General features: G+C 33.9%; 2 protein-coding genes across 2 annotated transcripts; both read left to right on the top strand.

Annotated features, from left to right (window-relative positions):
- Positions 1-1511: 1511 nt before the first annotated feature.
- Positions 1512-3267, top strand: GLIPR1L1_9 (GLIPR1-like protein 1; the record flags this gene model as incomplete). The annotated part of the gene is made up of 5 exons (XM_051219440.1): positions 1512-1685; positions 1744-1874; positions 1915-1996; positions 2709-2797; positions 2907-3267. 5 exons carry the CDS (start codon positions 1512-1514, stop codon positions 3265-3267), a joined length of 837 nt encoding a protein of 278 aa, XP_051065389.1.
- Positions 3268-7673: 4406 nt separating this feature from the next.
- Positions 7674-10073, top strand: GLIPR1L1_6 (GLIPR1-like protein 1). The gene is made up of 4 exons (XM_051216775.1): positions 7674-7769; positions 7828-7912; positions 9449-9552; positions 9705-10073. The coding sequence occupies exons 2-4, from the start codon at positions 7877-7879 to the stop codon at positions 9976-9978; spliced, it is 414 nt and encodes a 137-aa protein (XP_051065388.1). The 5' UTR covers positions 7674-7769; positions 7828-7876; the 3' UTR covers positions 9979-10073.
- The last annotated feature ends 4486 nt before the right edge of the window (positions 10074-14559 follow it).

The following is a 14559-nucleotide window of genomic DNA, read 5'->3' as shown; positions in this document are numbered from 1 at the left end:
TTGTAAGCAATGATGCACATATGCCAATAACAGACTGATCAATTGCAGTCTTAAACCACAATGGGAGGATACCAGCCAAAACAATATCAAGTGAATTTAAATTCACCCCATTGCACAAACAAGTGGCAATCATGAATCAGTAGCTGAATGGATAACGTGATGGCGTCTGAAGCGAGCGGTAGTGGGTTCGAGTCCCAGAGTGAACCTCAACTCAGATGCAGGTACATCCAGCTGACGAGTCCCAAGTAGGACGAAACGCGCGGCCTGGAATCCACTTCTAGCCACTACCCATCATTGTTTACAAAAATATTGTTAGTATAGTTATAATCGATTGATCACTGAGTAGTAACCAATGTTATTCATAGATTAGACCAATGTCTAAATGACTCAAGTTATACCCGTTTCATTAATATTGAAATAATCTCTTGAACACGAGTGTCAAATAGCGTGAAACGTAAATGAAGAAAAATTTCCTGATGACTACCTTGAACCAAATAAAAACAAAACATTATGTGTACTAGATGTTCAATCATTTAGACTGATGAAAAATATTATAATTCGATAGACAGATATTGATTAGCAATTTGTTCAAAATATCCATTTACTGAAAGAGATTGTTCATCTAAAGTTGTTATTACCAATATAGAGAAAATATAAACCAATACAAATCAGTGGTTAACTTATATATTTATTATAAATAGTTATCCAAACTAGTAGTATGTTTAAAAGTGTACTCTTTTTAAACCTGATCTAATAATCTACTGTTTGAGAGTAAATACATTTAATTGTATGTTAATTCAACAAAAGAATTAAGTGAAATCATGAGTCAATTGAAGCTAGACCAACATGGGAAATCTGGAAGCACTGGACGGCCGTTTCGTCCTAGTATGGGACTCCTAAACAGCGCGCATCCACGATCCCGCACCACGCGATACTCGAACACAGGATCCATCAGTCCCGCGCCAGGCGCTTAACCAACTGTACTACTGAGCCGGCATCAAATTGTGGTAATGCCTAGGTTTTCCATGGTCATCTAGCTTCAATTGACTGATGATTTCAATCAAAAACTTAATTAGTCTTAAAGATTATTAGAAGATATCAGGATGTATGCATACAGTTTAGTTCTTAATATGCCAGTCTTGTACATAAGTAATGTCAAAACAAGTTGCTTAACATGTGTATGTATAAGTGAAGAAAACACATCTTATTACTAACTATCATTCAGGCAACATATTACACGATCAAAATAACTCTACTGTTATACTACTTAATATAAAGATTCATACTTAGGCATATTTGTACTATTAAACATATATGAGAATAACAATTAAAAAAAAAACACGTAGCATTTCCAATGAGAAAACTGAGATAATACAGTTGAGAAGATATAGATAAACAAAACATGAACAAATAGAAGAACGGATGAACACCGATAATTCACACAAACGCAAATAAAACGGCAATGAAATCATTACTCAAAATCATTGCAACAACATACTAAAAGAAAGTAAATGTTTAACATATTGATAATATACATTATCATCAATTATGTCTACTGCGTGAACATCAACAGAAAACTCGACAAAAACAGCGAAGAAATACTCGAACTGCATAGAAAATACAGACAGGATTTAGTTGATTGTAAAGTTGATGGACAACCTCCAGCTAAATATATGTCACCATTGGTAAATCACTCACTATTCAATAATTTCTTCAAATAATATACGTAACGCTTATTTGTAGAAATGGAATTACGATCTGGCTGCACAAGCACAAAAATTGGCAAACCAATGCATGTTCCAACAAGAAATACCTTATTCAGATGAATTTCTTTGTGTTGGACAAAATATTGTTGTCTGTCCAACCATTAAGTCGTAAGCTCATTTCTATTCAATTCACTGTTTTCTGATTCAGAGGAGTAGATGCTTGGTTCAATGAGCACAAATTATACGACTATAATCAAAACAACTGTATGGAATGTTTGCATTACACACAAGTAAGTCCATTCTCATCCACTTCAACATAGTTCAACATACCCACAGTCATTTGCCACTCACCGTTCACACCTATTATAATGCACCACGAATGTGTGATAACAATCAAGTGGTTTCACTTTTCTACAGGAGTGACTGAAAAACACATGTAAATATACGTAATCCGATCATTGCAGTTATGCACACAGGTATCCACAACACTTGATCATATTTGAGTATGTGTGTTTTGTTGAGAGTTGAGGTGATTCTGTGGAAAACAACAGATAGGAAATCTGTCTCTGACCAGCATGTACTAAGACTGACGAGTGCATTCAAATCCTAATCAATCTGTCAACACTAGTGTGAACACACAAACACAATATTGCAATCTACTCAACAGAAACTCATTGTGTATAGATGGAAGATGACGATGTTGTGATGGGTGAAATGATTTCGACTGTTGGTTGACATGACAGGATGAGTGGTGAGTGAGTGAGAGAGTGATTGATTGAGTGTTCTGTAGAATCCAACTAGTTATCATAACTGCACCAAGTGTAAAAATACTCATTCAACACATACTGGAATTTCCACGTGTATCTCCTTCAGTTGACAACATTATCTCCATCATTTACAAGTAATGTATTTACACACAGGTCATGTTGAAACATTGTGGAAATGTCTTGCAATTGGCCTACCGAACGATCACATTAATACCTTGTTCACATTCCGTTTCAGATGGCTTGGGCCAATACCACAGACATTGGATGTGGAGTTGCGAGTTGTCCAAGGTACGGTCTATCAATCGTGTGTAATTATGGTCCAGGGTAAGTGATTGCTCTTGATGATGTGGGAAGAGATGGTATTGTTTGCAATCACCTTGTTGTTGTTCTCATAGTGAATGTAACTGAATTTCTATTGTGTTGACTGTTTTAGTGGTAATTGGACTGATGAGAAACCATATGAAGTGAAATCACGTGAATTGTGCCCAGAAAAGCAGAATATTCCTAAAGACAGTTTTCAAACGATGCGTGAAAATACACAGCGTGCACCATTATCAATAGCGAATGTCAACCACAAATTGTCATCGACCGGTTCAAGTGGAAGTAGAGTTCATGAACGACGCCCAAATAGTCAATGTGTTCCTACAAATATTATTCAAAATAATCTTTTTAATACCAAGAGTATATACGGAAAGAAAGCTTTACACATGCTTTTAAAGAGCGTTCGTAGTGGAAGTGGGCTTGGCTATGTACAAGGACAGCATAATAATAGAAGAGTACGATACAGAAATTGATTGAATTTATTCGGCAAATATAATTGGCGCCTCCATATCTATTTCACGTATCTGTTTTCAATTTTGTTTTCACTTCTGTAACCCAAAACCTTCTCTGAATTTATACTCATTACTTACTTCCATTGATATGCAGCACTATTTTGTGTTGATATTACTCAACTATATGTATGTGTGTAGCAATTAGTCATAACTTATAACTTATAATTGAATATATTTCATTCAAATCATATTGTTTTGTGTTTTGTAATTCATGTGGTGAGTGAGAAACAATGTTGGCAAGTGTCATTGGAATGATACATTTAATGAATACGTTCATTATGTGTTGATTATTTCATCTTTGTATGTGTATTGTGTATAGTGTATGTTGTATGGTGTGTTGACTGGATTTCACGTTTATTCAGCTCATCAATGTAATTAGTAATAATAATCACTTCATTCAATATTAAACATGTAATTCAACAGTAAATCCTTAGCTTACAATATATCTAAACTAAATTCTCCTATTCCCTGTACACGACATCATTATGTCTAGATTAATTATATTTTCGTTTGAGAAACTATGGTTCTTTACAAAGATTATCAACCTGATCATGCATAAGTATAGCGTTCCGGTTAAGTCAGTTTTGATAAACTGTTCGTCAGATAGAGAACATTCCCCATAGAGTGGGAAATGTGTATGTTCAGTGAATGATTTGTATCTGATATTGTGTGTGTGTGAGAGCGAATAGAAGAACTAATTGATAGTCAAATCGAAATAAGGAATAGCAGTGCAACAAGGCAAGACAAGGCAAGGAAACGTCTAATAATAGGATTCAATCACATATATACATGGGAAAGAGAATGACTCATCGAGCGATAATTAAGCCATCACCATTTATACTTGAGATATGTGAGTAGGCTGTCACATGTGGTCAAGCGTACACGTTTATACAGACATGATAGTGATCATAATAATAATACAAAGCAATAGACGAATGTTTACTGTCCGAATATCATTGTCTGTTGAATAAGTTCATAAAAGGGTTTGACAGAAATTAACAATAACTGTAATTAACCGAGGGAATTCGAAAGTAAATAAAATTAAATGATTAGATATAGTTGTTAGTTAATTGCATAGTTTATGATTGCCCGTAGCTTGATTGTACACAAAACAAAACGAACTAACATTTTATAACATAAAAGAAGCGAGATTGACTGAAGAAATACTTTGACTTAAATAGCCATAGCGAAAACCGATAAAATAAACATTACCCAATGACAATTTGCGATAACACTTAGTGTATTACATTAACAGAGGAATTTCAGCACACTGAAACATTAAATTATGCAGCTACACAAAAGAGACAGTGGAAAAAAACAGAGAGGAAATATGGCAGATATAATAATTCCCGCTTCATTCTGATTGGTCGCTAAGCAGACTGACATGATTATGAAATTGAGTTGAGTTTAATTACAGCCGTATGTTACGTAGTAAAATTTCAAATATTTTTCACTCAATAACGATTGTTCTAGGCTTACTCTTTGTTACGTTTTTTCTATACTACTCATTTGTATTCAATAGTTTGAGTTAGTTTCCTTTTATTTTAATGTCCTCCATATGTAATTCGTGTTATTTCTGCATATCTATTTTTACATAATACAGTAATTAATACTCTTCTGATCATACAATCTTATTTATGTAGGGTAATGTGTGTAATGTTATTTATTTCGGAAACTGTCTAATTTTGAACGTTGTGACTAACCTACTTCTATTAGTCAGTAATGTTTCTTCTAGTCAAAGCCAAGTAGTGTTTTCTGACTGCAATATATCATAGTGATTAATTGAAAGATGGATTTGATTTGACAATATTATTTTAGTGTAATCGACAAATGGATGCCTCATCATTCGACATACATAGATACTTTGTGTATATTTCACTTTTTTATTACAATATCTTGTTTCCAGAAAATGTTCTTCGTTTAAATTCGGGAATGCTTGCATTAACAAAAAACTATACTCCGATATGCTTTATTAATTGATAAATAAAATACCAATAACTACTGAATACTTAATCCTTTGTTGTATGATAATTGAATATTCATTGTATATTTTTTTGTTTGCTGAAAGTAGAGATGCAGAGGATAAACACATCAGTCCTTGAAGACACTAACTTCTAGTCTGAGCCATGTTGGTAGATTCAGACTACTTGGTTGGGGTCCGCGTGATTATCATAACCAATGGTTGGAGACTCTGGGTGACATGACTCAGAGTCGATCACAATGGCGTCGGTGTATACACTTTCTGTCTTTCCTTGAACTAAGAGATTAAAATCGCTTCATATCCTTCTTTCTACGAACTAATTCTTTCTTCCTGTATTATATCCTTATATGCAATCTTTCTTTTATATATTACCACCTCTGAATTAACTACTTTTATGAATCCGGTGTTCATCTTGTTGTGTTAATGAGGTATGGCAACTTGGACCGATGTATGTATGTGCCTGGTCCTACGTTGTAGCTGACTGACTGAAAGGATTAACGATAAGGTAAATAAAATTACTGAATGTATCAATCTGTCATGAACTTGTCCATATTATTTGTGTTAAAAACAATAAGACTGTGGATACATAGGATATTTAGCTATGCTGTAACTATAATAAATGACTGATACTTTGAATAAATTACCCATGTGGAAATAATTTCGAATTATCTTAGAGATTTACTGACAAAATATATTTGAGACTGGATGAATACAATATCGCAAATTAACGGAAGTCAGTACCCATATTGAAACGAAAATGTTAAGTAGTGCATGTTGGGTTCCAATGGTTTTGTAAATAAAATCAGTCTATGAGGTGAAAATAAACAAATAAAACTAAGATGGATAGAGTATCATTGATTCTTACATTGCTTTAAGTCTTCATCCATATGAAGCTGAAAACTAGTCTGATCTTCTTTCAGTGATAATATTTGTAGAGGCTGTGATAATTTTATTGACTAGGTCAAAGAAACAGAAAAACATAAATATCCAGTTGGTGGAAACTATTTCAAAAGATGAGATCTGAACTTTTAAAAATACCAGGTGGCATCTGAAAAGGAAATTTAAAAAAATACGTCGTAAGAGTCAAGCGATAACTTGGAATCTTGAAGGGAAACAAATAAGAGGAAGATCAAATAGCACACTATGCCGAATTCAGTCAACAATTATTCGTAAGGAATGGTGAAATGTATATTTGGATAACTTGATAACAAGCAGCAAATGATCTACCTAGGGTGAAATTTTGGGCCACCACCACAATTGATTGATCACTGAGTGGTGAATAATGTCATGTGTGTCAGGTCCTTGTCAGTGCAGATCGAAAGCCGTCGATTAAGTTGCCATGTGGCCACTAGTCTAGGTGACTCGAGACTGCGTGTACTATGTTGTTATAAGATGGTGGTTGAAGGTAGTCAACAGCAAAACCCTGAACCCAGGACTTGACACACATGACATTGATCACCACCCAGTGATCACTCAATTGTGATTACATCTCAGTCCTACAGGAAGTCGGTCACTGCCCGAATAGCTCAGTGGTAAGGTCTCTGACTGTGAAGCTGGGTAACACGAGATCGAACCAGTTCCTTCAAGATTACAAGTAGCACACGACCTGGGTCCAGGGTTTCCTGCTGACTACCTCCAACCACCATCTCATCTCTCTACGCCACCACAGCATACATCAGAAAGATAAATAACAATTGGAGTCAACTGGAAAGTACTTCCCAGTATAATGTTGGATGGAGAATAATGGTTGGCCGCTTATGCTTTTTGACGAGGAGTAACAAGTGTAAATAAATAAATAAGTTATACAATTATATGAATAAACTAAATAATTCAATGGAAACGATAAAAACTTTAAATTGAAAGAACCACATGTTTGATTTCAACATGGATTGCACAAAAAAAACCACAACCCAAAACGCTACATAAATTATTCTACTTATAGTTAACAAACAATCATTTTAATAGAAAGAGAACTGTCATTTCATATACATAGGCTGAAATGTAAATGCATAATGTGCCAAATCACATCATAACAGTACGGTTGTTGTGGTTTTTTGGTTGTTTTCTGTTTTTGGTTTTTTTTATCTCTAAAAGATTCTATAAATTGTCTGTCATCCATACTTCTCAGAGATAAAATGAGTATCTTATTATTATTATTAATTTATATAAAAGTAAACATTGTCTTCTCACAACCAAATGATCCACAACTTCAAAAACTTCTACAATATCATAATGATCTTAGACGTAATTTAACAGAATGTAGATTTGAAGGACAACCTCCAGCGAAATATCTGCCAGATCTTGTAAGTTTATATAACATGATCTATTACATGTTACATGTAAAATAGAAATGAGATGGTGAACTAGCTTCAAAAGCTAAAGATTTAGCAAATGAATGTTATTTTCATCATAATGATGTGAATTTACCGCATAAATGAGAATATGTTGGTCAAAATATAGCAGGATATCAAACAATTGAACAGTAACTAACATTATCATTATTACTATTCTTTTCTTAATTCCTCTTAATCTTATTTTAGAGCATTCGATGCATGGAAAGATGAATATAAACAGTATAATTATTATTCAATGAGTTGTTATGGTGTTTGTGGACATTATACTCAAGTAAATTAATACAAATAAACTAACATTCATGATGACGTAATACATTTTACTTGGTATTTTTATTATGAAATAACTTTATATTTACTTTAGTAAAGTGATAATGAGATTGCTGTAATATTAATTAACCACTATACTATACTATGCTATGCTCAATGTCATAGAAGTAGGTTGGAAGAAAGCTAGGGGCGGTCAGACCAAAACATGGCACAAATCCATCAAGTCACTGACAAGTGGACTGAGCCATGTTGGTAGGTGTAGGCTACCTGGTTGGAGACCGCGAGATGATAGCAACCGATGGTTAGAGACCCTGAATGACATGGCTCAAAATCGTTTGCAATGATGCAGGTGCATACACTCTTTGTGTTCTCCCAAATTCTAATCTCCAGAATTCTTCATGTCCCTTATTTTCTTTTCAAATTTATTTCACTGTATTATACTCCTTGAATAACATCTTCAAACTCTAATGTTTCCGATTACTGCTTATACTCTTACTACCTCTACCACTATGGAATTCGAATCGACAAATGCATCTCTGTGCTAATGTGATATGGCAATTTGAACTGATGTTCGAACGTACGAAGTTCTATGATGTTACTGACTGACTGACTGATACCATACTATATATAGAGTTATTACTTATAAAACAATTTGAGTCTTACTACACTTAAAATTTTATTCATTTATTCATTGAAATTAATGAAGTAAATGATTAGTATTATAGTGGTCATTGTAATGACATGGTCTCACTTCTAGTTAGATCTTAAATAGATACAGCTGAAGTTTTTATTATTATTATTATTATTATTATCATTATTATTATTATTATTATTATTATTATTAAAGACAGATGTTTAATGTTACATCTATCCATATATTTCATTTTTTATCGAAAGTTACATTAACACGAGTTGGGACATCGTCAACGATAAATATATTTGTTGTCAATATCAAATTTTATTTTCTCACTGGTTATTCTTTATTTAACATTTCATATAAGTTATATGTAATTTCAATAGTTGAGATCATGAGTCAATTGAAGCTAGAACAGCATGGAAAAACCTGGAAACACTGGACGGCCGTTTCGTCCTATTGTGGGACTCCCCAGCAGTGTGCATCCACGATCTCACCTCACAAGATTTGAACCCAGGACCTATCAGTCTCGTGTGCGAGTGCTTAACCTCCAGACCACTGGGTTGACATCCATTGGTGCTAATGTCTAACTTCAACTAATCCACAAAAATGAGTGACACATCCATTATTGTCATCAGCGAGTTACTATCTCACAACTGACCCGGATGAACTCCACGCCGCGAAGTGGAGTCGTGGATAGGTACTGTTGAGGTGTCCTACAATAGAACGAAACCATCGTTCAGTGCTTCCAAGTTTTCCATGGTGGTCTAGCATCGATTGATTCATGATTTCAACTAATGGAATTACTACAATCTCCACAAAACCCCTTTTGATACTAATATATAATTGTCTATTTAAACAAATCATCTTTAAATTATCAGTTCAAACTCTTTTTATTTATTTTAGTTAGTATGGCAAAATACTACTCATGTTGGTTGTGGTATTACAAATTGTACCGGGAATTATGGATTTCCATATGGATTATCAGTTGTCTGTAATTATGGCCCAGGGTAAATAAATATGAATAATTAATACTAATTATTGTACTATAATTTTATTCTACTAAGTATTATAATAGTAATATAAAGATGTTTCTAGTCATTAAATTTTAAAAAGAAAAATTCAATTGATACATTCCATTGTATATTATTTTGTATTTTAGAGGAAACTATGAAGGTCGTTATCCTTACGAAGCAAAATCACAAGATGAATGTTATGCTGTAACTACTAGACGTCCTAAACCTACTAGACGTCCAATTACTACTAAACGTCCTAAAACTACTAGACGTCCTGGAACCATACCAACTCGTAAACCAGACATATCAAAACAAATACCAAAACCAAACTGGCCTACACTTATCAGTTCATGGAGTGGATTTGCCAATTCAAATATGCTACATGGAATAGTAACAAAAACATGTATTTGTATTCAGTGAAAATTCAAAATTACCCAAAACATTTAATGTCACTGTTCTGTGTATTAACCATATTGTATGTTTTAAATGAAAATATAAACATTATTGAAAGAGAGACAACATTTTTGTTCTTTTCTAAAACAATAACTGATTTCTAGTAATCGATTGCTAGTGTAAGTCTTTATTAAGAGATGATTTAGTATAAATGACTTGAAACCTTAGTAACTTAGATGTATTCAACTATAGCTATGGATTAGTGTTAAAGTATCTTAAAAAAATAGTAACGATATTACATTGACTATAAAATCGACGGTGAAGTAAAGAATGTAGACCTAGTGTATGTGACTTACTTCAGATTGTCTTTAAGAGAGTAGATGCTTGTATAAACACATCTCAATATTTGAATGAAATCATCTATGATTAAGCAATGATGTAGTTAAAATGTATCTGTCATTCTATGTAAGTGAAAAAGAAAACAAACTTTCATCAGTTGTCAGTTTATTTAGACATACTAGGGTTGAAGCTATCAAGAGTTCACTTAATCTGCGAACGAGAACAAAGACATGATGACCAAAGACCAGTAACCTAGCTATTGATGCGTCCCAGCCCCGCTAACTAGAGGGAGAAGTCCAAGCTTGGAATGGGGAAGTATATGCTGCAAACAGCCAGAAACGAGCGATAACAACAAACGCATATCAAAACGTATATATACAGTACAAAACCGTCTTTGGGGAGAATTACCAAATAGCATACTAAAAGACGCAACGGACCAATAGCATTTAAGATATTTCCCAGTGGGAAATAAGACATGAAGGTGACAAGAGTGCCTTTGGCGCGAAAACAGAGAAATTCAAATTTTCTAAATAAAATTACAAAATTAGGTCCTTTCTCAAGTGAGTTCTGGGGATCTAACGTCCCCAACAAGACAAAAGTTCAACATAACATTTAACTCCCCCATCAAATACTACTGAATTCTATACTCAAAATAAATCAACATTTATGTCAAATAACCATTCAAAAGTGTAACTATACCATTGGTAACATATAGTCATGTATGAGCTTATCCTAAATATTACTCGCTAATTATTTGACTTCCAAGTTAATGATAACAATCTCAGGTGTTGAATTCTATACAACTAAACTAGGTCAAACAATAGAGTTGAGTGTGAATTACCAAGTAGATAATCTACTAAAAAATATATTACATATTAACATGGATATCAATAGTAATAGTTGTTACTAGGACCTTTTTACAAAAGGTGTGATCTCTTATAAATATCTTCATGAACATGTACATTGAAAGCGAACAATTCATTGAATGATTTTACCGAAATGAAGTTTCATTAAATTACAACGGAATATCTAACTAACAATGAATCTTGGATATTTCAATCATCTTCAATATGTAGCATTTCTGGATAGTTTTAAACTGAAGATTAATAACTTAACGATCTCTTTGTTGTTCAACAAGTTACCATAGTTTTAGATTCTATTAATGAAATACTCCTAATATCTATTTACTTTAAGAATTTAGAATGTACACGACTTGATTGTTTTCCCTTGAAAAATTGTTCATTAACTTCTGAACTGAAATACACTTTACTAGTTACATTATTATAAATGTGCTTTATCAGAACTTAACATATCCCTTACCTCAATCTTTGCATATAGACTTCAGAAGGAATACTGACTTATAAGGTAGTTGAATATAGTTTATAGCAATAAAAGAGACAAAATAGATGATATTTGCCAGTGCTTATTATTCAACAAGTTTTAAAGATGTAGTGTTTGAACGAACTAATGATACTTTTGTGCTGGTTGATTGCACGATTTCGAATTCCAAATACAGTACATTCGTTTGTGCTTGTGTCTTCTTAATTCAAATGCGTTATTTCTTGGACTCTTAGTTCGTGCTATAATTCAAATAATTCCAAACATCATAAAAGACCAGATTTTCAGGTTAAAGAGGGGATCATCTGGGTCAATGCCGTCAGATCACTGTGATCACAATCTAGGGAATAGTCAAATGGTAGATGAGTGTTGTCGATGGATTAACAGTTCTGTTTGAGATTTGGCTCAATTATCCACTGGACACACAGACATATTATTGCTTTACTTTGTATCTTTGATTCGATTGCCGATACAGCTTCTTATTCTGTCTTCTCACCCAACTAACGGGTTAGGATTGCTTATAGGTAGCATACATATAAGTGTCGAAATCGAACTGGTGCTTGGTTTAATATACTAGTACTTAAGCTTGTAAAGTGTTTACGAAGACCTATTCATATATTTTCTTACATTAGCCATTCTAATGATTATCTAACAAGGTTTTCATTTAAATGTAAGACAAACATTATAAGCAAAGATGAATGGTGGTTTGCAGTAGAGTCCAGAACTCGCGTTTTGCCCTGTTTTGGACTGGTCAGTTAGATGTACTTGCATCCCAAAATTTATGTTCACTTTGAGACCCAGTACCATTCGCTTCAAACACTATCGACTTATCCACTTACCTACTAAATCCTGAAAGTCACTAGCCTATGCAATGGGAAGATTTAAATCATTTTTGTATTGGTTGTTTGAATCTTCCCTTTCGTAATGCGTCGATTCGTTCATCTACAGTGGTACTATGTCTTTGAGGACTCGTTTGTTTCATTCTCTCATAAATCCTATCGGATATTTTAGCAATGTTGTCTATGTCGACATCTCTGTCCTCAACTGCAAGGACCTGCTGCACGTTCGCTGGAAGTCGTCGTAACCACAACTGATAAAATACGTTTTTATCTACTTTTCTATCTCCGATTATGCTTCTCATATAGTTTTTTAACTGCGATGGAGTCCTATCTCCTATCTGCACTTGAGTGAGAAGCTGTTCGACGGCTTGCCGGTATCTTAATGAGACAGCTTTAATCACTGCCTGCTTTAGTGTGTCATATGGCTTTTCTATATCTGGCTTAGTTAAAACCTCTCGTACGTTGTCTGCTACTTCATCTGAAAGTAATGAGCTCGCGTGGCCAAATTTATCTCGCTGTGTATGGACACGATTAGCTAGAAAGTAATGTTCAAGTCTGACAAACCAAAGTTGAGGGTCTGAGACCTTAAAAGGGGGAATAGTTACATTAATGGACCTCATGGACGGCGTTTGTGAAAGTTCTATTGTGTTGTTACTTAAAGACATTTATAAAGATCAAAAAGTACACGAATATAATATGAATGTCACAGGGAGAAGTGAATCGATAAAAATAATGATAATAATAAATGGTACAATTTATAACAACGAACGGACCTACTAAATTGCACCAAAATATCAATTGTTTGTAAAATATCGTCGTTTAGTGTGAATATTATCGTTATATTCAATAATGTTTGTGAGATAATGTACGTATAATTAAAATAATGAGATAACAAATCTACAGTTATAATTATAATCCAAATGCTAGTTTGAATTGAAATAGAGTACGTTGGATTTTCGGAATTGGATTATGTCGTCGAAGATTGTTTCGTGCTCGCGCGTCGGGATCGCCAATTCTGTGGTGGTCGGTATTCGATATATTCCTTGAACTTCGTATACAGTTCGTCTTGATAACCGTCCTAGATAACCCCAACGGTATATTAATTAGAAGACGAATACGAAGCGTTGATTACGTTTATTGCGAGACCACACACAGATGTCCAAAATTACAGATGCATTAAACGAGCATAAAGAGTTGTGCCGAAAGGCAAACGGACAGGCGAGCGAATGAGCGAATATAAGTAACCGAGTACAATCAAGCGAGCGAGAAAGCAGAGCAAGCGATCAATACGGATAACATGGACATATATATATATATATATGGCGAAGTGAATGAGTCATCGAATCAAATAAGTGGTTAGTAGTAAGACTAGCAGAGTGAATAAATGCGTGGGCCGTAAGCAATATTCAAGCGTACATTTTCATACATTCGCAATAGTAATAAAGATACAATGATTTAGGTAAGTAGTTGTACGGATGACTCAGTTCGTTAATAAGTTAATGAAATGACTTAATTGAATTAATTGTGAACAAACTCAGTTTCACGTGATCTCCTATAATAGATTGCAGTTTAGAATAAAATATTTTATACTTAACATATGAAGTCACCAGTTCATAATTCTTTTAAGTTCATATTGTGATGATACTCGTTTAAGTACTCACATTGGGGCAATTATCAACTTACGGTTAAGAAAATTCAGGATTGTGCAGCAGATAGTTCATGAAGCTGAAAAAGTTTGAACATCATTTGTCAGTCCAAGCAGTGTGATTTAACTACCCCATAACAGATTACTGTGGCTGGTTTATAATCTATTGGCATCATCCAGAACCATTTATCTGTGAGATTTACGAAACCACTTTCCAATAATACGGTCAAACTTCCTGACTCACTCGTCAAACTGTAACATAAGGCAGCCGTGCGTAAAGATTTATATACCGAAAGCTATCTGTAAGTTGAACCCCAGATTTTGTTCGTGGCTGAGTAGGAGGCGCAGGTTTTATAGGTAAATCAAAGTAACAAACTTGAAACACTCACATCTAACTCTTTCAACGAATAGATTTATTCGGTGTGCATTAAATCCGCAAGTAGTATG

This window comes from Schistosoma haematobium, chromosome 6, assembly GCF_000699445.3.
Source record: "Schistosoma haematobium chromosome 6, whole genome shotgun sequence".
Classification (NCBI taxonomy): Eukaryota; Metazoa; Platyhelminthes; class Trematoda; order Strigeidida; family Schistosomatidae; genus Schistosoma; species Schistosoma haematobium.
Note: the sequence above shows the minus strand (reverse complement) of the source record. Positions and strands in the feature narration are given on the sequence as shown.

Excerpts from the sequence above, each read along its gene's own strand:
- GLIPR1L1_6 (XM_051216775.1), top strand. The coding sequence starts at position 7,877 with ATGAGTTGTTATGGTGTTTGTGGACATTATACTCAA. Across the intron at positions 7,913-9,448 it reads TTTGTGGACATTATACTCAA|TTAGTATGGCAAAATACTAC; the intron begins GTAAATTAATAC and ends TATTTATTTTAG. Across the intron at positions 9,553-9,704 it reads GTCTGTAATTATGGCCCAGG|AGGAAACTATGAAGGTCGTT; the intron begins GTAAATAAATAT and ends TTTGTATTTTAG.